Genomic DNA, 24,710 nt, shown 5'->3' with positions numbered 1-24,710 from the left:
GGCTCAAGAAGAAAAAAATAGTATTTTGACAGCTTTTCATTGCATGTGTTCTGACTGATCTCTGTTGTCTCGGTGGCTGCACCTGCGCTCTGACTCGGGGGTTGATTTTTGTTTTTTGGATCACAGCAACATTAAATATCACTATGTATTTGCTTTAGATCTTCCAAAATTATAGTAAACAATGTTGGGAGTGAAATGAGAGTTATTCGGAACCATATGTGCAGTTTGTAAAATATGGAATCATATTTTTCCTCATGTACCCGGATTGCAAAATGTTATGTTAATCCCCTTAACAACCTTTTCATGTTTTTTTTTCTTCTTCTTTTTAGATAGTGACACATCGAACATCTCAACACACGTTTCCTCACTTATACACACACTTCATGTACTTCATGTACTTTAATACACACTGCTGCATACGCGTGCACACACACACACACACACACACACACACACACACACACACACACACACACACACCCGGCCAACAGTCCACAGTTAGTTCAGTCATACTTCCAACTCAAGTCCAGTGGGATGGATTGCATTGTTTCAAAGTGAGAGTACGACTTTGTACCATATCTGGACCAAAATTCATCTTTTTATAGAACTGATAGAAACTGTCTGTCATGAGTTTTTTATTTTTTTATTTAAATTATTTTGAATAGATTTTAGTTTAAGAATCTAAACAATGCTTCTCAGTTAATACCCTCCGCGCACACATATACAAGACAGCAGTTGCTGTGAAAAGCATAGCCTTCCCTGTGTGGTCCATCACCAACTATAGACCCTTCTACCCTCCCGCTGCTCTCTCCTGCCCTTCCACCCTCCTGCTGCCCCCTCTGCTGGGGGTAGCAGGCATAGTTGACCCTGGTTAAAATTCAACTGGCCCAACAATAGCGTGGATAGACTTGTCCTTAATGACCTGGTTGAGGATCAAAAGGAAGTGGAAGTAGCATAGTTTGAAAACAAATACCTCTACAGATTTAAATTCATTTAAATAGTCCAGTGTAACAGACCGGAGGTCATCACCAGGATGCTCCCTTGGCAATAAGCAATGTCCTCTCTCTGAACATTATCTCGAGTCTGGACAATTATTACACACACTATATGTATATACTTTCACATTCAGAAACTCCTCATATGACCTCAGATGCATGTAATCATATTTAATTCTGCACAAACCACATCTGAGAAAGTGTTTTAATTGTATGTGACCTCTTTTCATGATATATTCATTGAAATTTGAATTAATTTGTTTGCATGTTAAATGATTGCACATATATTTTATTTCACAATGTTGCCCATCTTAGTTGCAGTGTTGCAAATTAGCTTGGGTTGTAAAATAAATCATATTGTACGTTATAATATTCACTAAATATGTTATGTTTATGAGTCAGTCCCTTTAAAAATCACATATCATTAGAGGATTACAGCCAAGTTATTATACGGTGTTATTAATCACTCATTAGCTGTTTAACAAGAGTTAGAGAATTGTTGACAAATACATACAAATATAAATATGTATGAATACAGGTAGGGTAAATAAATGCTTACAAATGTAACGTTGTTTATTGTACAACAGCACAAAAAACAACTTGGTGATTATACAGAGTTAATACATGCCATATATGCGTATATAATATATATATATATAGCATGTATTACCCAATACTTAACAATTCTCCCCCCGACCACAGGGGGCGACATCCTCCAGCTTGACGGACGTTTTGCTGGACCGGATTCTCTGACGTGTCAAATTGTCGCCATTTTCCTGAGGAAGGAAACGCCTTTAACAAGGAAGCAAACATCAACTGTGTCAGTAAGTGTGTCAGAGAATCATTCATGAAGCCAATTTAATTTTTTCACAAAATGTAACCGCATAAAAAGCCGTACGTTTCCAAGAGAGATCGTCTGCGTGACGATGTCCACGACGTAAAGAGAAGAAAACTGTGACTAGCTTCTGAGAGCTAACTTCACCGCGTATGCTAGCTAACTTATCTCAATCGATATCTGAAAATAACCGGTTATCACGTTACTCTCTAACCAGTGTCCGCATTCTGTATTAAGTTGACACGCACACGTGAAATAAGTATAGTTGCATGCTTGGTAAGTATTATTTATTTTTTAAATAGTGTCGATGGTTGTAACTGGTCGGACGAGTGTTAGCATCGTACCGCTAGCAAGCTAGCGGTGTTTGTTTACGTAGATTAGCCGGGCGACTTTTTGCATGGCACCGTGGCCGGCGACGTGTCAAAGTGCTCATGGGAGCCGCCGTGGGTCATAAAAGTGCCATAAAGGAAACTTAAACCAAATTGAGCGAGGAGATATTTAATATCCGTTTTTTTCGGTTTATCACGCGACCGTGTTAACTGACGTAGACACGAAAGCTGCTGCGAATGCATTCATAGGTGTCCTCGTGAATGCCTTTTTTGTTGTATTTTTTTCCATTATAACGTCAAAACAAACGGGATTGGAGTCTCTTTGAAGAAACGTGTCCTCTGGCATTTGAAAAGTCGATTGTTGTTCACGTGTTGAAACAGGAAATGAGCTAATTGACCTTCCTTTGACATTTGTTTTGGGTAAACATTTGTCACGAAAAATGACCTTTTTAAGCCCTTTTATATGTTTAAAAACAACAAAGAAGTTTGAATATCCTGCAGCAGTTGCACAAGAACAATTAAATGTTTGAGACAAACTCATAGAATTGAGGTTGGATTTAACTAATGTGAACTAACTCTCTTTAAAAAAAAAAAAAAAATGATATTAATAACAATTTATATGCCGATACGTGAATAGCTTTAGATTGTGTCCTCAAATAGATTGTTTTTTTTGCGACCACCAACCCCAAAACATTGAGTTTAATAACGCACTAGATAAATATAAGCAGTGACTGGAACTAGGTTTTTGTGAAATATTACCTAAACTATTTGAGTTGGCAAAATTGACGACCAATTGATTAATTGACACACAGTTTATGCTCTACTTCAAATAATGCTTGATTATTAGCCATAGTCTTCATACTTGATTTATCTGTTTCTCTTCAGGTTTTTTTTTTTTCAGCCAAAGTAGGTCCCCATCACCAGTCGCCATGGGGAATGTGTTTGGAAGCATCTTTCAGCATTTGTTTGGGAAGAAGGAGATGAGGATCCTTATGGTGGGTTTGGATGCCGCTGGAAAGACAACTATTTTGTACAAGCTGAAACTTGGAGAGATTGTGACTACCATTCCCACAATAGGTAACTCAAACATTGTGAAATAAGGATGTCGTGTGTTTTTTCGTTATTTATACTTGCGGCTTATTAATGTTAAATGAGAACTTCATGTTTATTCTAGATGTGATCTTTTCTTGTTTTGTTTTTTCTTCAGGTTTCAATGTAGAGACTGTGGAATACAGGAACATCAGTTTCACAGTATGGGACGTTGGTGGTCAAGACAAAATTCGACCTCTGTGGCGTCATTACTTCCAGAACACACAGGGTACGTATAGTTATGTTAAAACCTTTGTTTTTTAAAATATTTGTTGGATTTACATCTGTCACTTTGTTAGGGGTTTTATTATATTCACTACCTTTCCACTACGTTGCATTTAAAAGACACATCACACACACGTAGTCATTTGATCCCTGTTTGCTATGTTCTAGGTCTCATATTTGTTGTGGACAGCAACGACAGAGAGCGATGTACGGAGGCTCGTGAAGAGCTCGCAAGAATGTTGTCAGAGGACGAGTTGCGTGACGCCGTGCTATTAGTGTTTGCCAACAAACAAGTAAGTCAGACTAGTTAATTATTTTTTATATATATAAATGCAGGTATATATCTTAACCAGTTTTCTGCAAGTCTTTCCTGCTGTGCTCATGTTAGCTTTAATATTTAGTTTTATTGTTTCTAGGACCTTCCAAATGCTATGAATGCAGCAGAACTCACAGACAAGTTGGGTCTTCACAACCTACGCCAGAGGAACTGGTACATCCAGGCGACCTGCGCCACCACTGGGGACGGCCTGTACGAAGGACTGGATTGGTTGTCTAGTCAGCTCAAAAAACAATAATCGTCGGCTATCCACCCCAATCTCAGACCATGCTCTCTACTCTTAAAGTTAAAAACTGAGTTCCCCTCTCCAAAAAGAAGTAGTGGAAGTTGCCCTTACCTCAGCAGTTATTGTCATAAACATACAGGCCAGTGGTGGGGATGATCTATTCTTGTAAAGCTGTCAGGTTTTATTATTTTATTTTATGTAACTGTAAATATATTCGGTAACGGGGCAGCTTATTGCACTCTACAAATCCTGTTGTGGTTATTTCTCTTTCAGGGCTGAGGGGCAGCCGTGTGTGAGTTGAATAAGAAAAGGGTGAGGAATAAGAATTTATCAGCATGATGTCGCAGGACCTCAATGCAATCTGATGACTTATTATCTGGTCACATGTACTGTAGCGGGTGATGGGCTTTTAATAATAATAAATAGATAAAAAACTGACAAACACTGATGCACTACTTGCAGCCACTGTGGTTACTTTAACAAGTGACTGCATGTACCAGCCCCCCCCCCCCCCCCCCCTCCCCAAATTACCATTCAGTAAACACAGGCCTCTTTATACTGACTTCCCTTTTTTTCCAAGTTTAAAGTCCTGTCTGTGAACACTTACCAGCCTTTTGTTATACAGTAAGTCGAATTGAGAAATGCTGCAACAATCTCACGTCTACCGGCTTCGTAGTTGTTTTGAAAGGCAGTATGTCGAGACGGCGTTGGCTCTTTTTTCTTTTTTTTGTTGTATTTTTGGGTCTCAGGTTTATCATGTGCTGCCTTTTTGCAATATACTTGTTGGCAAAAGTGCATGATGTGGTCTCTGTTGGGTCTTTAGGGTCGTGTGTGTGTGTGTGTGTGTGTGTGTTCACTGGGTGTTTACATCATCAGGCTGCACGGGAAACCATTATTTCCACAGCCCTATCCTGTAACTTTGTGTGTACTGTGTTCGGTAATTGTAACTAAAATAAGTCGCACAACACAATGGCCCTTCTGTCTTCACTTGAGGAACATTCATGCCTTTTTTTTTTTTTATTTATTTAATTTTTTTAAATCAAAATCTGAGAAGTGGCGATATAAAAAAAAAAAAAATCAATTTCAGCTACATGTCTTAACGAAGTGCCGGTATTTGTTCCTCTGCAGCGTTTTGGGGGTTAACGAGGAGCCGAACATACGCCTTCTCGTCCGAGACGCCCTTTTTTTTTTAGTTTTTAGAGCTTCTTTTGAAAAGGTGTGGGTGTCGCTTTACTGCTCTGAACATGTCTTGAGGGTGCATCGAACAGTTTTTTGGGGGGGGATTTATAACTGCCTAAAATTGTGAGAACTACGTTAATCTCGTGTGTGTGTTTTTTTATGTAAAGATTTTTGTTTTGTGAGGAAAAAGCACTAATTAAAGTGACTGGATAATTTTCATTTTCTGCAATTGATTTTCGTTTTTACACTATGCAATAAAACTGCTGAATGTTAAGGTGCGTAATGTAGCTTTTATCTATTTTTGTAAATTTACTGTAAAAGCACTATTGACTTGTCATAGTAGGAAAAGCACAGGTGATGCTAATGACACTAACGAGTGTAATTCAGATATTTATTTATTGATTTCTATTCAAAATTACTTTTGTTAAATACTTAAATTTAAACAAAAACAATCCTGAAACAGTTTTGGTCTGTTCTGTGGACAAAATTAAGTCACTTATGACGGGAACTTTAGACAATTACCTGACATTTCATTGGAATCATTAATATAACCAACGTTTTGTTGCGTCTCAGACGGAATAGAAACGACACTAACATTTAACAACAACCCCCCCCCCCCCCCCAAAGGCCGTCACCCTTTGACCCAGAGAGATGCGATGCCCTGAGGTGAAGTAAAGCAACCCGATGTTTGGGTCGAAGCAGTAATGTGGAGAGCACGCCCCCCCGGTTCACATTGTGTAGGGGCGGCAATCTAGGGCGGCATTCTTGCAGGTTGATTAGGCTGCTATGGATAACGCAGCCAAGCCTATAAAACATGGGGAGGAAAGCCCGGTGGGGGGGGGAGTCGGGGAGTCTCGGGGTCCCCTCGTAGGGCTGCTTTGTGTGGGCTCCTCTCCTGCTGCTCCGTCAGCTTGGTTTGTGTGTGGCAGTCTTAACGATACTCGGCCATATAAAAAAAAAAAAAAAAGGACCAGCCTGGTTTTTTTTGCACTCTCCTTTATGCCTTGCTCTTTTTTTTTTTTTAAGTGCACCCCCCCTGAGGTGCCAGCCAGCAGAATACCCTCTTTCAGACCAATTCAAGGCAAAACGCAAACACTCCACTCTACTGTGACCAGTGGGGAGCATTTCAATGGTATCGCACCAGTCAGGGAGCCCAAACCTACAACGGTGAGGGATTAAGGAGCGAGAGGCGGGGACAGGTACCAGGCCCGAGAAGAAAATCACCAGCTCGGCTTATTTCGCAAGAGGCGGCTGCAAAGTCCGTTATCGTGAATGAATAATGTCTCTCTAATGCTGATGTAACTGATATAAACATTGCTGTGCTGGTGACAAGTTTCCGCTTTCGTAGCAAAAAGCTGCCAAATGCGCGACACCGTTAGAAATGGAAATGTTTGTGTTGTAAAAAGAAAAACAAATCCGCTTTGTTTGAGATCTTTTTTTACTTAAGCCGGCGTAAACGTGAGGACATTAATTTACAGGAAAGAAATCTTATATAGCACACAAGAAAAAAGACGAGTTCATTCTCTAAGATAACGGTAGTAAGTTCCCCAGAGGCCAGACATTGTAATAAAAGATTTTTTTTTTTTGATTAGATAAATATCTTATCTTGCATTATATTTTTACAAAAGAAATTTTTAAAAAAAACCATGACTATCGGGAAATATTTGGTGGTTTAAAATCAAAAAGAGTCAAACACAACCCAAAATAACAGGGCATCAGTTGTCCGAGTCTGTGTCGTGGCGCCGCCTGTGGCTTTGTGTGCCGCCAGCAGGGGCCGTCTTGTGGCTGACAGGGTTACGGGGGACAGGAGACCCCCCATCCGAGGAGTCTGTGTCATGCCGCTGCGGTCGATGACGGGGGTGGTGGGGGGGCTGTCGCTCGGCCTTTGGCCCCCCCCTTGAATGGCTGTCATGGGGTCTGGCTCCGCTCTGACTGTGGTATGATGGATTATGATGATGGTGGTCCTTTCTCTGCCTATAGAGCGAAAAAGGAAGCAAACAATCGATGACTGGGCCGCGGCGGCTCGGGGAGCTGCTTAGCGACAGCCACAGAAAACACTCCGTGACAGCTGGGAGTTAATCTACCGGCTATTGTTTGGACCGATCATTAATTCTGTACACTACCATCGTGTGCTGACGTTATATTTTGTTTGCCTCTCTCACCAGCACGTTCATGAACATGCGTGTAGGACAGTGCCTTGGCGCCCTCTAGTGGTGGTAGATGAAACGCGTCGGATTTATGTGTAAATGTGCAACGTAATTTTACGAAAGACAGTGTCACTATTTAATGCAACCGTTGGAGCAATAATAATAATAATAATGGAGAAATAATAGCCTGCAAAATTAAATGTGGTTTAAAAAAATGTTTGTGTTTTTTCAAATACATTATGTGTTTCTGGTATTTTTACCACCCTCTGGGGGACAGATAATGACAAACATCTCCGTATGGAGTAATAAACAAACCTTTTTCTGATATCCGACTCAGAAGAGGACGAGTCTCTCCTTTGCCTTTTCTTCTTTTTTTCCTTCTTGCTCTTTTTCTCCTTTTTGCTCTTTTTCTCCTTCTTTTTCTTTTTGATCTCTTGCCTACAGAGTAAAGAAAAACAAAGAAAGAAACAAAGACGAAAAATGATTGACGTGAACATGGAAAATAGGCCGGACATTTTGTCCAGTAGAACGCTGTATAGAACTTAATATAGGTGTTAATATATTTATTTTGTTATCTAATATAAAAACACACTCACCGTTGTTCCATATCAACCTTTTCTACACTCTGAGATGTCTTTGATGTCGAGGTTTCTGGACAACTTTCTGTTTTGTGGTGCTGTAAAAAAACATTTTATATAATATCTGCATCAAGTTGTAGATCCAATGAAAGAAACTCCCAACAACTCAACTCTTTATGTCCCACAACCGATATTTAAAAGGTTGTTTCTTCCATCCATCAAACTGCTTTTCACTTACACGATATGACAGTCTGTGACATTTTGGCATCGAGGAGAGGAACTTACTGTAAAAACAGGCAAGCCTATTTTAGCTGCCTCCTTCTCCTTTTGGGAGAGCACCATTTTCCTCGAGCCCGCACTGTGGATGAAAACACAACATTTATAAATCAAGTACTTCACAATCACAGCTCATTAAGGGAAAACGCTCTGCTGCCACTCGGACGTCAAGAGGAGCAATGTAATGAGCTTTAACAGGACAAATATAGAACACAGTGAAAGGCAAGCACCGTTTTCAAGGTCGATGGAACGACCGTACAAGTATTAACAAGTCGGACCTTTAATGGACTGGAAGCTCTCAAGAGTGGCGAGTGTTTCAATTTCTGAAAATCCTGTGTTTACATATGAGGAGGAGACTCAACAACAATCCAATTCACAATTTTCTCTCACCTGGAGCTTCCCAAGCCTGAGACACGGTCCACATCTCTCTCTTCACCATCAGCCTCTTCCCTCCGGTAAACATCTGCAAGGTCCTGGTTTCAACATTGGGAACATTCATTTAAATTTGTTTATTAAAAGATGTTCACAAGCTTTTGAGTGAAAACAGTACCAAACACAGTGGCATGCATACCTCTTTGGTCAGGCCAGTCGGTTGCCTCTTTACATTCCTGTGCCCTCTAGATGGAGAATGAAAAAAAATAAAACATAAATTAAATCATGTTTGTTGACCCGCGCTCGTCAACCATTTATCTTACAGGACGGTATACGTACAGCGCCACCATCAGGGCCTCGTGCTCTGCAGCTTTGACAGCAGCAAGTTCATCCTCTTTGGTCAACGGCTCGCCTTTTTTATCTCTCGAGTACCACGACAGATCTTTGCCCTTTTGCCATCGCCCTACTGGTGCCATCAAAGAGTTCCCTGGTAACAAGACAAGAGGAGTTGAGCAACTTAATTCGGCTGTAATGTAAACTTTATATTAATCGATTGTCAAAACAGTCTGCGATCTTTTTGTTGTTGTAGAAACTGATCAGAAATCTTAATTGTTTATTGCAAAGTACATTACACATACAAGGAATTTGATTTGGTGAAAGGTGCATAACAATAAACCAAAAAGTGAGACATCGTTTAAAAACAGAATAGATAACTGATGGTGGCGTTTGTAGGTCGTGACTTGACCATTCAATTCTGTTTTTGGGGCAGATTCTTTCCAGTGATCTGACACGTGAATTAGATAACTTTTGGCAACAAGCCAAATACACATTGTTGGTTGCACCCTGTCCACAGAATCATCTGATAATCGCACCATCATTTAAAAAGATAAAAAGATATGCTGTGGGTGTGGAAGCAACACGCATCTGTAAATGTACCCAAATCGTGTGTTTACGCGACTCCATGTGCCAAAAATGAAATGTTCAACTAAATGTGTCTACTTTGTCCCTTTTTGGGGGGGGTCACCGCTGTGGCGCGTGCTAACGCTACGTAGGTCTTGTTTGGTTTGCTGACATGTTGCCAGCAGTGTGTGGCTCCGATAGCAGAGAGGCTACGTGTCTGTCCGCTGTGTGCGTAAGCTATGTGTGTGTGTGTGTGTGTGTGTGTTCTGAGAAGAGGAGCGAGGAAAAACTAGGACCTGCTGTCTGTAAGAGTGTAAAGGAAAGTAACAGCGAGCAGCCAGACAGCGTGTGATGAGGGACGTCACGGCGAAAGGTACGAGAAAGCAGCACGGTGAGTACTGAAAGCCAACGGCGTGCAAGTTAGTTGAAACTGTGATTTAAAAAAAAAAAAACAAAAAAAAAAATCCTGCGCAGGACTCTCCCAAGTTAGCAAACACCGAATAGCACGTGTAGCTGTGTGGCTAGCCAACTTAATTCATTTAAAAAAAAAAACTCACCAAGGTAGTTTTCTCTGTGTTTGTCTAGTTTCACGTCGTCCCAGTTGAACTGGTCCTGGCCTCCGCGGACCCCCCCAGACCGCGAGGAACCGAACATGTTGTTTAAGAAGAGAAAAGCGACGCGCCGTTAGCTCAACCGGCGGACTTTAGCTCACGTTAGCTCACGTTAGCGCACGGCCCTCGGCGTTCCACTCATCCGGGTACTTTCGTGGTAAGTTGTATTCCCCTTTGTGTTGCTCGGAACACCGTGTTTATTTGCGGTGTTGTTTACTTAAACACAATTAAAATCAATTAATTAATTTAGCTAATTATTTTTCCAGAAAGATATGCAGAGCGCGATGCTAATAGTTTTATAAAACCGCGTTCAATTGAACCTAGGTTATATTATTACAACTAACGTTACAACCGCGGCCTAATTCATACATACAGTCAACACACTGCGCGTTGTCTTTACGTTAACGTGGACACGGCAGTAACCAGTGAGTTATATATTCAATATTAGCTGCCTTTGTATCGCATATGCTTTTTAGGCTAAACTAATGATAATAACACTCCGCGGTTCGGTTTTATCCTGCGGATTCCCGACGCCTACGAACGCAACGTCTCGACGTTCTGACCCTTAGTGATGACGTAGGCAGCGCAATTTTCCTTTAATGGCTCTCACAGCCACACAGACTACAGACTGTATGGCGAAGACGGAGTGCAGAACAGGGAGGCAATCACCCGGAGACGGACCTACAATCCGGGACTAACGTAACTCCCGATGTACATGAGATATTTTTCCAGGCTATTGTCAGGTAGGAGGGCAGATATCTCACCTGTGTCTTGTTTGTATTGTCTGCCATCACCACTAGAGCAAGGAGTGCCATTCATTTCCTTCGGCGTGAGAGCTGATGCAACGCTTGACCATCAGTGATGACTGTTCTAATGTGTTAATAACTTTAAAAAAAACATTATATATATATATATATATATATAGAAAAAAGCCATTTATTTATAAATCCAAATGTACATTCGCTCATTATTCGCTTATATGCAATGTGCCACTTTGCAGTTTCTGTATGCTGCATTTCGATAGACAATAGTAAACACAAATATATATAATGAAGAGATCGCAGCATTAGACTGAATAAAGGACGAGAACTGGTTGAACGTGTGTTCACATAATCCCCGAATCTCCTACGTTTATTGGAAAATTGAACTAGCAAAACGTTTTGTTTTGACGTTACACACTGTATGTTGTACTTTCTGCGTGTGCGGCAAATGATTATTTTCATTAACAGCTGTCAACTGTTTGTTTGTTTTCTCCTATGAATGGGTAACATATTTTTTTGCAGAACATTGCGAGTAAAAAAATAAATACAATTTGAATCCCAAATCCCCAAAACCTGAGGTGACCTATTTAAAAAAATCGCTTTTTTTGTCCAACCAACAAATCATGCATAAGATATTCAATCCCAAAATACGGGCAGTCAATTCTCACATGCGAGAACGCTGGAAACTTGCAAAGCAGCGCCATGAAGACCCGATCAGACCTCTGAGACCTGATGGATTCCCCGTGATTTAAATTGAGTTACAGTATATCTATCACATGAGGTTTAGTGCACATGGTTAAAGTGCAGCTTCCAATAAGTCTCAGTCGGGGGGGGGGGTGTTCAAACTTGCAGTTCTTCATTTCCTGTCATGCAGCTCAAGTACAAAAGGTTGATTTCTTGTGTTTGAGTTCATGTCGCTGAAAGCTGTTGCAGGACTAACTGTTTCCATATATGGTAACAGGAAGCCGCTGCTAATAGCTTCATTACTATTGGAAGATCCCGTGGTGGTGGTGGGTTGTTGGGGTCGATGCCCCATTTCAAGGACAGGGCTCTTTTTAAAAGGTTGAGGAGCTCCCGCATCTTTAATTAGCCGCGTTGCCTTCAAGGGGCATTGGAGAATGACACTCTGTCATCTGCACCTGCAAAGACGACCCTCACTTCGTCTGGTTGGCTTGGAAACGAGAAGCCCCCCACATGAAGGGATTGTTTGCTATAAAAAAGATTTCAAGAGACTTTTTTTGTGTTTTTAAAGATTTATTAGGCGAATGCGTCGTACGGAATTCCTAAGTTTATGACTAACTGCCACCTTGTTTGATGAAATGTGTAAATAATGGGCTGATATTAGCTTTTCACTGTAGTTCTTTCAGCACAGTGCAGCTCGAGCTGGCTTCCTGTTGCTAATATCTTGTTTTGGAAGATGTTCCCAGTTGTCACTGAAAACCAGCTGCCCCGCCAGACGGCTTAAAGCAAACACCTAAATCACTGATAAGGAAGGAGGGCTGTGTCTCAGCCTTTGGACTAGAAATACAACTTTACTATAATGATCCTTGTAACTAGACATAAAAACAACGCCACACATCTTTTAAAGGGGCAGGTTCTGTCTTAAAGGGAGTCAATTCTGTGAGCTCAAGCACACAAACATTTTGCTCCCAATCAAATACAAGATTAGAGCCGTATTTGTAGAAAAGCTGCTTACCAACAAATAACTCTCGACAACCCAAAATAATAACTGGATTTTAAAGCACACCTTTGATCACCTAAATCACTGATAAGTAAGGAGGCTCAGCCTTTGGACTGGAAATAAAACACTATAATAATAAAAGATCTTTCTGTATGAATCTACTCCACATTTAAAACCTGCCCATAGATGAACACTACAATCTCACGGCCCTGCCCATCCCCCCCCCCCCCCCCCCCCCCCCCCCACACACACACACACACACACACACACACACACACACACACTCACACACTCGACTCGTCGCATCCTGCTGGTTCGCCCGTCTGCTCCGTGCGCGTTGACGATAACCGCCTCTCGCTTTATTCTCGAGAAACGTATATCGCAACGTAGAAAAAGGTAAGACGTCGAAGGCAAAGACGCGTTATGACGAGAACCGTCGTTTTACAGGTGCGTGATTTGGTCTAAAAGGGAGTTTAAAAAGTTGTCGCCGTTGTACTTGATTATTCTAGCGGTTCTTCCTCTCAGCCTCTTGAGCATCTTACGTCGTCTGTTATTGTTGTTTTTGTTGTTCCCTTGCCACCACAAGCCGTTAAGGGCTCTCCACTTAGCGAGCACCTGCTCCACGGTGAACCTGCAGGCTCGGCTTGATTGCCTTTTTTCCTCTTGCCCTTGTGGGAGATGTTTTATTATTTTTTTTTGGTCTCGTCATCTGGTCGCCCACTCGTCTCCTATACTGAACTCTCCTCTGCCACTCTCCCTGCACAGCTATGGCTGGACCCAGGCCCGTGGTGTTCACCGGCCCGTCCGGGGCTGGGAAGAGCACCCTGCTGAAGAAGCTCATGAAGGAATACGACAGCGTCTTCGGCTTCAGCGTTTCCCGTAAGTGCTCCGCTCTGGATGTCGTTTCTTATTCCTCGCAGTGACACGGTGACTTGGATTAACACCCCACAGATACCTCGGTACCACAGGCTGGATGTCTTGTAATTTTAAAGGGGTTAAATTATTTAGAGATTTCTGGCTCTATGCTGGAGCACGGGGGGGGCTTCTCATTGATCAGTGTTATCAATCTGTAGGTCCTTGGAAGTTTTCTAGGAGGCGTAGATGATGTAATCCAGTCGTATATTTAATGTCATGCATGCAACTAATGCGGTTGTTAATGGCGGGTTGCAACTGTTCTGACTATTTTCTTGATTTTAATTGATATTTTTCCCCACTATTTTCCAACATTTGATGCACTAAAAGATGAATAAAATCGTCACAAATGTCTTCTCGCCCCTCAGACACAACCAGAAACCCTCGTCCCGGAGAAGAGAACGGCAAAGGTACGGCTCGCTGCTCCTCCGTGACCACCGGAGCAGTAAATCAGTCCTATTTTAGTAATTTTTTTTTTTTAGCTTTCTTTATCTGTATTCCGTTTGTCTCCTTATTTTTTTTCGGTTGTGTTTCCAGATTACCACTACGTCACCCGGGAGGCGATGCAGGCGGCCATCGCAGGCGGCGACTTCATAGAGAGCGCAGAGTTTTCGGGGAACATTTACGGGACGAGCAAAGCCGCGGTGCAGGACGTCCGTGCCAAGAACCTCATCTGCATCCTGGACGTCGACATGCAGGGCGTGAGGAACATCAAGAGGACCGACCTGCAGCCCGTCTACGTCTCCATCCAGCCGCCGTCCATGGCCGTCCTGGTGAGCGCAAGGAGGGCATCGATCTTTTGAGACGCATTCCTGGGTTTAACTCGTCGTGGAGGTATTTTTTTTAATTTTTTTTTTAAATGAATGCTTTCAGGGGTTTTTTTCTTTTCGTTTCAGGAAAAACGTCTGAGAGGCAGAAAAACGGAGTCGGAGGAGAGCCTCCAGAAGCGCTTGAAAGCAGCGCAGGTGGACATGGAGTTGGGTAAGCGTTGGTTTTGTTAATAGCTTAAAAAAAGACAAAAACGTTAAAAAATACGAGTCTAACGATGACGTCCTTCTAGGTAAAGAACCCGGCATTTTTGACGTCCTAATTATCAATGATAATTTGGAGGACGCCTACGAGCAGTTAAAACAGGCTCTTCTTGAGGTGAGCTTCCATTTTTTTAAAACCTTTTTTGCATTACACAATCAAACCCCTCCCCCCCCCCCCCCCCCCCCCCCCCAAACCCGAGTGTCCAATCATAGCCTAGCAACCGTAACCGAGCACGGCAGTCTCATTTTTGTTGTTGTGGTCAGCGTTATTAATATATTATTATTATTATTAAACTTCTCTTTTTCTTTCTCCTTTCTCTAGGAAATCAATAAGGTGAAGAAAGTCAACATGGTTTCGTAGGAGACGGCAGCATCCGGACACCTTTTTAGTCTCACACACCTACACACACCTACACACACCTACACACACACACAGACCTCCATTCCAGCCGTGAACATTCCCTCAGACGGGCGGTCTGTGAAACTCCGACAAAACATACCGTAGCGGAGTCACAAATGTATCGTTTTTTTATATTTTATTTAGAGGTATTTATAGATATCATTGAGTCATTTATTTTTATTTTTTTACTCCGCTTTCCATATTGTTATTTTCAGGAGGGGAAACTCTTTAAGCTGGTTATGTTCCCGGGGCTCCTGCAAGTCATTCCAGTGCTGGAAAAATGCTTTTTTATTTGACATTTGTTGTAAATTGAGACAAAAGTCCCATTATCAACCCGAGAATAACGGTCTAGCGAGGTTCCATCCCATAATGGATAGGAAATGTGGCTTGAAACGAAAGAAACAATAGATTGTATATTGTCTCTTTTAGAATAAAGTTTATTTTGGGTAATATAAGAACCATTTTTTTTATTTTATTTTTTTTAACCATTTGTAAAACTTTTATATTGCGCAACTTTCATTTTACAGTAAAGTGACCGTTTTGATTCAAAACAGTTTTTTTTTTTTTTTTTTTTACTTTTTGGGGGGGCAATATGAAGGAAAATAAAAACGTTTATTTTTTATTGCTTTAGAATAAATAATATCTCGTTTGCCGAGAGCATATCTTAGACCGAGGTACACACAGGAATCCTGAAGTTAAATGTAATAACTTTTTAAGACAAACAAACTAACTCACTAAACATCGATTGTAAGATGGCGACAGTCGGCAATAACACTCAAAACCTCTTGATGGCGTACTCGCACTCAGACTCTTTTGTATCTGGCAGGTTTATTTATAGATGTATGTTGTTATTGTGTTGTATTGTTATGGTGCAATTAAAGGAATTGGAGGTCGAGCGCTTCACCGCACGTTCTTGTACAAACCGCTATTTGACCAATGAGCTGTGGACAAAAGGTAAAGTATGAAACTTTGAGCGTCAGGCTCCTGCATCAATATTTAAACATTGTTTATTACAACGTATTTGTGCTACAAATCAGAAATTTGTGAGAGAAACCGGCCGTACTTTATTATTTGCGGTACAACTATTTTATTAGAACTGAGAACTCAAAAACATGTTTTTGCAAAAAAAAACTACACCCGTACAAGACAAGCAATTACAATTATTAGTGTGTTATTGTTGATGCATCGCGTGATCCTTGTAACTTGACAAAGGCCTTTTTTAACTTGTTTTTTTAAAAACACCACACATCTTTAAAAGGGGGCAGGTTCTATTTTGATAAGGTAGTCAAACACAATATTTCATATCTGGATATAAATATATATATATAAATATATATATATTTATTTAATTAATATAAATATTTATTAATATATATTAATTAATAAATACTAATTAATATAAATATTTATTAATATATATATTAATTAATAAATATATATTTATTTAATTAATTAATATATATATTAATAAATATTAATATTTGTATTAATTAATAAATATATATTTATTTAATTAATTAATATATATATTAATATGTGTATTAATTAATAAATACAAATTAATATATATTAATTAATATATATACACATTAATTAGTGACATCACTAATCTATAAATATCTTTCGCTTACATGTGGCCCTGTGATGCACTGAATTCACGGGGTGATTGCGCAACACTACCAGACACAAGGACCGTTCACTTAGTGACGCATGCAGTGAAACGGATCCACCTTCCAGGTGATTCTGCTCGTTAGAGATGTTTGTAGAAAAAACTGCTCACCGATAAATAATTCACAAAACACCTCCAAAAGAAGAAAAACTCACGTTTCAGATTTTCTTTTTTTTTAAAGCACAACCTTTTCGATTGCATATTTTTAAAATTGACTTGGCCGTCGACGTAGAAAACACGTAGACGTGACCTCACTGCTCCGGGAAGCTAAAGCACTGCAAAAGGAGACATTACTGAACAGAAACCCCCTAAAAAAAAAAAAAAAGATGTATATATTAATTATTTGTTCGCGTACATAGTCATCACTAAGGATAATGCCAGGTTCAGTTAATATTAGTGGGTCAAGGTTCACGATTTTTTCGAGAAGGTGAATGAATCGTGATGATTTAAAACTTAAAAACATTTGAATTTCACTTGAAAACAGACGACTAAATAGTTAATCAGTCAATCCATAACTTCCGTTTCCTCTCCGTCCATCATGTGTATGGATCAACACGTCACGAATCGGTTGTAACAAGGTAACATATTTAAATACAATTTCCGGCTCGTCTGGTGACACGAACCATTCTCCTAGAACATTCTTTTTCCTTCTTCAGAACGGAGCGGTTCAAAGATGCTTCACGTCGTAGAAATGTCCCCGTTTAAGACTGAGAGGGTTCTCCGTTCGCTCCTACTGGTCCGGACGAAGGTCGTCGCTGATCTGCAGCGTGACCGGGTTGCCCACCGACGTGTAGCCGAAGGTCTGCGTCGACACTTTGGTTCTGAAGCTCCGCCGGCCGCCCTCCACTCTCTGCACCTCCGAGCGGTACGACGGCTTCACCTCGATCTTGGCGTGGCTCACTTGGATGGGGACGCGCCTCTCCGTCCGGGACTGGCCTCCGCTGGCTTGCGGGGACGACGCCGCCGGTGAGAAAACGCCGCCGGACGAGAGGTGCTCCCTGAAGCGGCTGAAGAAGCCGCCGCTCCTCTGCCTGGGGGCGGCGACGGGCCGCCCCACGTTGAGGAGCACCGGCTGCCCCACCGTGGAGCCGCCGATCTCCCTCTGGAGCACGGAGATCTCGCAGGGCTTTTCCTTGGCGGGCTTGTGGGCGCCGGAGGAACCGTAGGACTCGCCTTCTTCCGGGACGTAATCCTCCAGGTCTTCGAGGGTCAAAACGCGGCCGCCTTGCGTCAGAAACTCGGGCTCCCGTTCCCCCGGCGAGACACGATCCTCGTCTTCATCGTCGGGTTCAAAGATGACGGTTTGATCGTCGTCCGGGTCCTCGCCGTCTTCGCAGGCCGGCGTGAGGGCGGACGAGATCTCGCGCGGCTCTCCGGAGTCGGAGGCGACGCCTCCCTCCTCTTCTTCTTCTTCTTCTTCCCAGGGGAGCGGCTGGCTGTCGCCCTGCAGCTGGGCCTGGGCCTGCAGCTGGGCCTGGGCCTGGGCCTGCCCCACCAGATTGTTGTTGGAATTGTTTGCGTTCGGGTTCTCCGGCGGAGATCTTTTAGATCTGGAGGGAGCGGTGGCGCGATCAGACCCCGCCGGCGAGACGCCCCTCCTCCTGGACAGCCTGGGGGACTTATTGACCTTGTACTCGATGACCTCCTCCACCTCGATCCACCGGGGCTTGCTCTCCGCGGCTCTGGCTTCGGCGCCGCCGGGCTCGGTGACGCAGAGGGTGGGGATGGCGCTCTTTCTCGCCGTGGGCATCCTCCTCGGCCTGGCCGCGGGGGCCTCTGGGGTGGAGGTCTCCGAGCGGTGGGCTCCGGCGACGGCGAAGCCGGGGGACTTGTGCCTCCTCATACGTTGGTTCTTCACCACAGTGGTTATCGTCTCCTCGCTGGTGGAGAGAGACAGAAAACGACATTATAACACTACAGTGAAAAAGACATCTGGTGAGCTGACATCGACCGCTCAAGGGGCTCTAAACTATGTAATATAAGCTCCTCCCACATGTCATCATGAATTTGTGGTGGGGTTGCCACAGTGGGAAGCGTTGGATTCCAATACAAACGCTGCAGTAATAACATTAAAGAAGATGGCACCCTGGTGAAGACGAGCCCATCCTTTCATCGCCCTCGTGTCAGAATGTGTGCACGACGATGCGCACACGTGCAAAAGAACTTTAAATCACCTTTAAGTACGTTTAATGTTTTAGCAGGCGACACCGCAAGACCCAATCGACCCTGGAACAAATATCTTTGATCTCAAAGTTAATAAACGAAGCTCTTTCTCACAGTCCAAGTAACATTTCTTACTGAAGTACTTAGCGTGCAATGCAACAGAGGAATCTGACGTCACACCAGGCCTGTTCACACTCACATGATGATGGTTTTCTTTGGTATCCTCGTCTCCTGTTCAGTAACTATGAGAAATGAGATTTAAAAACAGACAAAATGAAGGAGGCGAGTCTGCATCTTTAACATCTGCATTAAAAAGCAATATTCAGAACCTGAACACACGTGCACATTATACAAATAAGTCTAGAGAGAGCCCCCCCACCCCCCTCCTCCTCCTCCTCCTGTGAGGACGGGGTCCGTGTTCCTACCTTCGATCGTGATGGCCTGCTCACCAGTGCGAGCCACAGCGGAGGGTGGGACGAGATCCGCGGCGCACTTGGCGCTGCCCAGACGGTTACACAACTGGGGGGAGCACACGATACATGACGTGAGTCTCACGGATGACTTATTGTTGCTAATTGACATCGCCTGCGTTTTCCGACGTCGACATTTATACATTTCCTCGTACGCGTGTTAATTAAAAAATAACACCGTCATAAAAGTTTTAACGTTGACCGACCTCGCACTCGTAGCGTCCGAGGTCTCTCTCGTTCAGGTTCTTTATCACCAAGACCAGAACTCCGCTGCGGAGCTCGCTGTAGGTCTGATACTTGTCCTGGTCCGTCAGCAGCCGGCAATCTTTGAACCACCTTGATCACGAACACAGCCGGGGGGGAAGGGGAGGTTAACACTGAGGGGGAAGTTTCAAAAGGAAAGGAATATACTAAAAAAAAAAAATGTTCTGCAGATTATTAATACCTGATCTTGGGGTTGGGGGCGCTCTGTATGACGCAGGTGAACTGAGTGTCCTCCCCAGCAACGAATATAGCATTCCTCATTTTATTCACAAAACGAGGAGGCACTACAAGGAACATGTCGAAGTATAATTACACGTGTAAACACTGGTTTCGCCCCAAAGAAAAAAAAAAATCTATTAATTCCAATTCAATTTCTTTTTAACTTACCTTGAACAGTGACCTTGCCGAGAGTGCTGGCGTTGCCGGCCGAGCTCGTGGCGAAGCACATGTACTGGCCGGAGTCGTCGGCCGTCATGTTGTCCAAGATCAGCGTGCAGGAACCATCGGGATCCTCGATGATGATGTGATGAGGATCGGCCTCCACGGGGCGTCCGTCTATACGTTTTCCGGTGACACACATTTTAGCCTCGAGTTAGCGTGATGTGCCATTAATCCGTGGTTAATTTTTTTAAGATTTTTTTATGAAATCTGGCGTACCCTTGTACCACGTGACAGCTGGTTTGGGCACGCCGGTGACTTTGCAGGCCAGCTTCACTGTCTGTCTCAGCTCCGCTGTGCAGTTTGCCAGAATTTCATCAAAGTCAGGAGGACCTATGAAAGGAGATTAAAAAAATGTTGTTGTTTTTTTTGAGTGATAAGAAAAAGAACAACATTGACTTTGCCTGTGTGTGTGTGTGTGTGTGTTGTTTTTCTGCTCACTCCACGCAGGCGTGCTGTATCGCTGCTGCAGTTCTCTGAAGTCCCTCAGCCACGAGTTCTTGATGGTCACGGTTCGGGCCTGCAAGGTGTATTTCCTCACAGAGTCCTCGCGCTCGTGCCAGATCTCGAAGGCGCGGTCGTCGCCCTCCACCGTCTCGTTCACGTCGATGTTATTCAGCTGGGTGAAGAACGCGGAAGACGACGACGATTAATTAAGCCGGCGATCCGGGAAAGTCGACGATTAAAGAAGTCAGGAAGTCTTACTCACCTTCATCATGTTCTTAAAAACATACGCTTGCGTGTCGGTGTTGCTGTCTCTCTTGGCTTTGCAGATGACGCAGTAGTTCTTAAACAGGAACACGTGGCGGTTGTGACCTCGAGAGGACGTCCTGATTCCCGGAGCCCCTTCCCACACTTGGAAGGGCCCCTGGTTTCAAAAAGAATAAAATCAGTATATGGATGCAATCAAACAAACGAATAAAATCACTGTATTCAACTCCACCTACCTGTCTCATCGGCTCTCCTAAAACCTCCAGCGTGGCAGGGTAGTTCTCGATCATGGTGACGTGGTGGGTGTTCTCCGAGCGCTGGGGCAGTGCAGACACCATGGCGTACGCCTCTTCCAGCAGGCAGCAGTTCTGGCCATTTTTCGCCTTGTTCCGGATGAGCTCCTGGAGAGAATTCAACAAGAAACCCAACGTGTCCGATCTGTAATGCAGATAACTTGAGCCTCAAAAGGTTCACCTGTATATTGGAGCTGTCACCTTCAGGGCGGCCTTGTACTTCTGAATCCTCTCCAGTGGTTGTTGGAGGCTGGCGTTGATGCTCCGTACTGGGGGGTCTGCAGGGTCTGCACTGGCTTGCACTTTCTCCGTGTACTCCTACGAAGGGATTAAAATATGTACAGTATACTGGTCTAGAGTCCTTTCACAGTCACCCCTATGACAAGGTATTTATATGTTAACAAACACAAGTATATTAAGAGTAAATTACGAAATATGCAGGCAAAACTATTTTTATAGTGTTCATGGACGTTAAAGTTGAGGGTTTACAGGTTATAGTTGCTGACCCACTGCACATCCCAGCGGTTACCTTGAAGAAGCGGTGGACGGCCGTGTCGCTGACGGCACATTCAGCCAGACTCTGGCCGACCAGATAGTGGAGGTACTTCTCGAAGCCCTCCTTGTTCTTCAGGAAGCACATGGCTACGTCGTCGTCCGTGTCGCAGTCGTTCAGCTTCGGAAGGAATGCCCTAAAAAAAAAAAAATGGTTGGGAAGGAATTGAGTATCTTACTTGTGAATCTCAACTCGTCTGTTCTCCGGGGGGTGGGGATTACAGATGTTCTTCAAAAAGGAGGTGAGCTCACTTGCTGTGGAAGGACTTGATGTCATCAAGGTTCCTGAATATGGCTTCCTTCTGGCTGCTGACGTCGGGCGGTGCGTCGGGGCCGTCGGCGTGCTTCAGGTGGTGGGAGGTGAAGAAGTCCATCTCTTTCACGAACTCGGCTTCACCCTTCATCAGGTCTTGGATGAGTCGGCTAGGGAGGGGCGCAAAAATATTCGTTGGTTTACGAGACATCCTTTAGTTCCAGTATTCTGTCAGCGAGTGTAGAATTAACTTACAATAACTTCCTCTTGTATTCCCCCTCGGACACCTCCTCTACGTTTGTCTCTGGAAGGTCGCTCGTATCCGCAGAGAGCTGGAACAACACACTCGTTTTTTAATATTCATATCCTAAATGTTCAAAAAGGGGCTTCGAGACAACGCGTTAACGACGGTGACGTGGTGTGTTTTGAGACGCACTTTGAGCTTCTTGTCCAGGTAGGCAGGTGAGACCCAGCCGTGACGGGATGGCGTCGTTTTGGTGGGTTTGGTCCGGACTAACCATTTGAGGGGGTGAGCAGAGTCCAACACCTCGACGTACTGCCCCACCTTCAGAGCGATGGCTTCTGTGCTCGCTAAGGTGGGGTTGTAGTCAGCCGTCGCCACGTAGATGTCAAACATCTGGGGGGGAAAAAAAAAAATATATGGATAACATTAAACTTATATGACAATATGATGACAAACATATCAAAGCTTAGCACTTCTACACTTCTCACCTCCCCTCTGGCGTCCCCCTCGTCGGACTCGGAGGAGGAGTCGGCGATGAGAGAGGGAGGGCGAGAGCGCCCGTGATGAGGCGACGGAGAAGGCGTCTTGGTCTCATCGTCGCTGTCGCCTGGTACGCGCAAGGAAGCTGAGGCAGGGAGGACGTAGGGAGGAAGACACGTCAGTGGTGCAAAGAAGCAGAGCATGTCAAATACAACTAACTGGAGTTGTCATTCTCATGTACCATGAATACGTGATTGTTCTGGCAAAGGAAGGGATTGTCATACTTTTATCTTTAGTTTGGTAACAGTTATTAGCGCCCCCCGGTGGCCAGTCAGCTCAAAAAGTCACATCTGAAGCGCTAACGGACTCTCTGCTGCCATCTGCTGGTGCTTTATTTACTTGGTAAAGTCCATCTAAACATTCACTACCCTTAGAACTTATTTAACTTTTTTTTTTAAGATCGTAATAATAAAAAAATTTAAAAAATAGTGATGTCAAGGGGGAAAAAATCCACACCAATCATTTTCATTCTAAATGCTCGGCCGTGTGTTAGTAGTGTGTCGACGACATGCGAGATAATACATACATGTCTGTCGACGAGCATGTATTCCAACAATAAGTCGGTGAGACTTCACACTCATTCAAAAATCTATATTTGAAATCCATTTTCAATGAGACGTTTATAATGCGGACGCAGGAAAAGAGGAAAATGTTAATATATATATATATTTCTTTCTGTAAATGTTACTCAAAGATGTTTCCTGTATCTATAACTCAATGGGGGGTGGGGGGGGGACATGTATAGTACTGTAAAGCTGATGCACTTTGGGATACATACTGGTAGTTTTGGGCCAAGATTTCATCCACTGGAGCACTTCAAGATTCTGTAAGCTGTCTGAATAACAAATTCATGATTGGGATGAGAATCGCTAAACTGATGGATGGTGATGCCGGTTAGCAAAATGACGTCCGTACGAAGCAATGAGAAGTCATGTGCTGTCAAACATGCGGGAATTTCTTAATTCAAGAATTTGAAGAGTGAACAAACAACACTACAAAGAAGCACTATTTAGTCATTTAGGATTACTTTGGCAGAAAAAAGCAACTAGCAAAGTTTTCATAATGCAGCGTCAGAAAACCAAGGGGTATTTATTCCCTTCACACACACACACACACACACACACACACACACACACACACACACACACACACACACACACACACACACACACACACACACACACACACACACACACACACACACACACACACACACACACACACACACACACACACACACACACACACACACACACACACACACACACACACACACACACACACACACACACACACACACACACACACACACACACACACACACACACACTTAAGGGTTTAAATGTAGTTTTGGGAGAGCCTTCGACCTCGGGTTGCTTATCCCGGACCTTCAGTGTTGTATCTGGTTAGTTGAAACATGCAGGTGTGTTTACCTTCTTGCTGTGTTTTTCTAACTGAACGCTAAATGTGATGCTACCCCATAATGTAAAGCATGCTGTGAAAAGCTTCATGGGGTCTGCAGTCAAACATTTAAAAAAGAAATCCTTTGCTTTATCTTTTTATCTTGGATGAAACCAGATTTTAATAAGCGTGGGCGTGTGAAACTAAACGTGGTCTGCAGGGGTATCAAGTTTTACTGTAAATTCAGATTTCTGAATTGAAGTAGAAAGTACTTTCAAAATAAAATACAAATAATTGAATACTGAAGAGCATATATCGACAGCACGGTCCATAACGTACACTTACCTTGCGTCATCTTCGCCGATACCATCTCAGTGATCTGGGAGGTGAGTTTCATGAGGAATTCCTCTGTGCCCACTTCACCGAGGTAGGGTATTTTAATCTCTTAGAGCACACGCAAAGAGGGAAAGAACACCGTCAATATTTGTTGCTATGAATAACAACACATATATATATATATATATATATATATATATATATATATATATATATATATATATATATATATATATAAATGCCAGTGTGTGAGATGATATGCAACACCTTTTGCTCTGCCAGCCTCCTCCTCTGGAGCGCTAACGGTAATTCCAAGAACCCTGAGGAGAGGACACGTTACATTTTTGGTTTCACATATGCATCTGTATAAAATATACTGTATTTGCATGTTTTTTGTGTAGTGCCTTTGTGAATCTGAAATCTCAAGAACAACTTACTCTGAGGTCTTCTTTGGTTGTGGTACTGGGAAGTGGGAGTAGAAAAACACGTATG

General features: G+C 43.1%; 4 protein-coding genes across 7 annotated transcripts in view; 2 read left to right on the top strand and 2 right to left on the bottom strand.

Moving 5' to 3' along the window:
• The first annotated feature begins 1,765 nt into the window (after nt 1–1,765).
• On the top strand, nt 1,766–5,435 carry arf1 (ADP-ribosylation factor 1). The gene is made up of 5 exons (XM_034555686.1): nt 1,766–1,821; nt 3,046–3,236; nt 3,367–3,477; nt 3,642–3,766; nt 3,890–5,435. Exons 2-5 carry the CDS (start codon nt 3,089–3,091, stop codon nt 4,046–4,048), a joined length of 543 nt encoding a protein of 180 aa, XP_034411577.1. The 5' UTR covers nt 1,766–1,821; nt 3,046–3,088; the 3' UTR covers nt 4,049–5,435.
• A 1,200-nt stretch (nt 5,436–6,635) lies between these two features.
• Nucleotides 6,636–10,669, bottom strand: c17h1orf35 (chromosome 17 C1orf35 homolog). Its single transcript, XM_034555938.1, has 8 exons — nt 10,046–10,669; nt 8,928–9,075; nt 8,788–8,833; nt 8,607–8,689; nt 8,226–8,298; nt 7,959–8,038; nt 7,678–7,800; nt 6,636–7,189 (listed from the first exon to the last, which is right to left on the bottom strand). Exons 1-8 carry the CDS (start codon nt 10,140–10,142, stop codon nt 6,931–6,933), a joined length of 909 nt encoding a protein of 302 aa, XP_034411829.1. The 5' UTR covers nt 10,143–10,669; the 3' UTR covers nt 6,636–6,930.
• Nucleotides 9,635–15,777, top strand: guk1a (guanylate kinase 1a). Of its 4 annotated transcripts, XM_034555943.1 has the most exons (8): nt 9,635–9,879; nt 10,074–10,256; nt 13,307–13,420; nt 13,822–13,863; nt 13,991–14,226; nt 14,350–14,434; nt 14,514–14,599; nt 14,807–15,777. In XM_034555943.1, exons 3-8 carry the CDS (start codon nt 13,309–13,311, stop codon nt 14,843–14,845), a joined length of 600 nt encoding a protein of 199 aa, XP_034411834.1. In that variant the 5' UTR covers nt 9,635–9,879; nt 10,074–10,256; nt 13,307–13,308; the 3' UTR covers nt 14,846–15,777. The 4 variants fall into 4 exon arrangements, with proteins under 4 accessions (XP_034411834.1, XP_034411833.1, XP_034411831.1 ...); XM_034555942.1 differs by lacking the exon at nt 10,074–10,256 and having other exon boundaries at nt 9,635–9,861; XM_034555940.1 differs by lacking the exon at nt 10,074–10,256 and having other exon boundaries at nt 9,636–9,879.
• A 718-nt stretch (nt 15,778–16,495) lies between these two features.
• obscnb (obscurin, cytoskeletal calmodulin and titin-interacting RhoGEF b) overlaps nt 16,496–24,710 on the bottom strand; it is a 47,307-nt gene continuing 39,092 nt past the window's right edge. Inside the window, exons 62-81 of the mRNA XM_034555718.1 lie at nt 24,656–24,680; nt 24,486–24,538; nt 24,228–24,326; nt 23,260–23,316; nt 22,430–22,566; nt 22,134–22,334; nt 21,953–22,029; nt 21,697–21,867; nt 21,422–21,581; nt 21,094–21,210; nt 20,836–21,000; nt 20,598–20,756; nt 20,330–20,507; nt 20,108–20,221; nt 19,838–20,005; nt 19,632–19,734; nt 19,393–19,522; nt 19,142–19,235; nt 18,916–18,958; nt 16,496–18,433 (exon numbers count right to left, since the gene is read on the bottom strand). Of these exons, the coding sequence (XP_034411609.1) occupies nt 17,284–18,433; nt 18,916–18,958; nt 19,142–19,235; nt 19,393–19,522; nt 19,632–19,734; nt 19,838–20,005; nt 20,108–20,221; nt 20,330–20,507; nt 20,598–20,756; nt 20,836–21,000; nt 21,094–21,210; nt 21,422–21,581; nt 21,697–21,867; nt 21,953–22,029; nt 22,134–22,334; nt 22,430–22,566; nt 23,260–23,316; nt 24,228–24,326; nt 24,486–24,538; nt 24,656–24,680 (3,401 nt within the window). The 3' untranslated portion in view covers nt 16,496–17,283. The remainder of the gene's footprint in view (nt 18,434–18,915; nt 18,959–19,141; nt 19,236–19,392; nt 19,523–19,631; nt 19,735–19,837; nt 20,006–20,107; nt 20,222–20,329; nt 20,508–20,597; nt 20,757–20,835; nt 21,001–21,093; nt 21,211–21,421; nt 21,582–21,696; nt 21,868–21,952; nt 22,030–22,133; nt 22,335–22,429; nt 22,567–23,259; nt 23,317–24,227; nt 24,327–24,485; nt 24,539–24,655; nt 24,681–24,710) is intronic.

The sequence above is a fragment of the Cyclopterus lumpus genome, chromosome 17 (genome assembly GCF_009769545.1).
Source record: "Cyclopterus lumpus isolate fCycLum1 chromosome 17, fCycLum1.pri, whole genome shotgun sequence".
In the NCBI taxonomy this organism is placed as follows: domain Eukaryota; kingdom Metazoa; phylum Chordata; class Actinopteri; order Perciformes; family Cyclopteridae; genus Cyclopterus; species Cyclopterus lumpus.
Note: the sequence above shows the minus strand (reverse complement) of the source record. Positions and strands in the feature narration are given on the sequence as shown.

Coding starts and splice junctions, on each gene's coding strand:
- arf1 (XM_034555686.1), top strand. CDS start 3,089: ATGGGGAATGTGTTTGGAAGCATCTTTCAGCATTTGTTTGGGAAGAAG. Junction 3,237..3,366: donor GACTACCATTCCCACAATAG/GTAACTCAAACA, acceptor TTTTTTCTTCAG/GTTTCAATGTAGAGACTGTG. Junction 3,478..3,641: donor TTACTTCCAGAACACACAGG/GTACGTATAGTT, acceptor GCTATGTTCTAG/GTCTCATATTTGTTGTGGAC.
- guk1a (XM_034555940.1), top strand. CDS start 9,840: ATGAGGGACGTCACGGCGAAAGGTACGAGAAAGCAGCACG. Junction 14,435..14,513: donor GCAGGTGGACATGGAGTTGG/GTAAGCGTTGGT, acceptor ACGTCCTTCTAG/GTAAAGAACCCGGCATTTTT. Junction 14,600..14,806: donor TAAAACAGGCTCTTCTTGAG/GTGAGCTTCCAT, acceptor TCCTTTCTCTAG/GAAATCAATAAGGTGAAGAA.
- c17h1orf35 (XM_034555938.1), bottom strand. CDS start 10,142: ATGTTCGGTTCCTCGCGGTCTGGGGGGGTCCGCGGAGGCCAGGACCAG. Junction 8,299..8,606: donor TCAGGCTTGGGAAGCTCCAG/GTGAGAGAAAAT, acceptor TTTCATCCACAG/TGCGGGCTCGAGGAAAATGG. Junction 7,190..7,677: donor GAGTCGGATATCAGAAAAAG/GTTTGTTTATTA, acceptor TTCGCTCTATAG/GCAGAGAAAGGACCACCATC.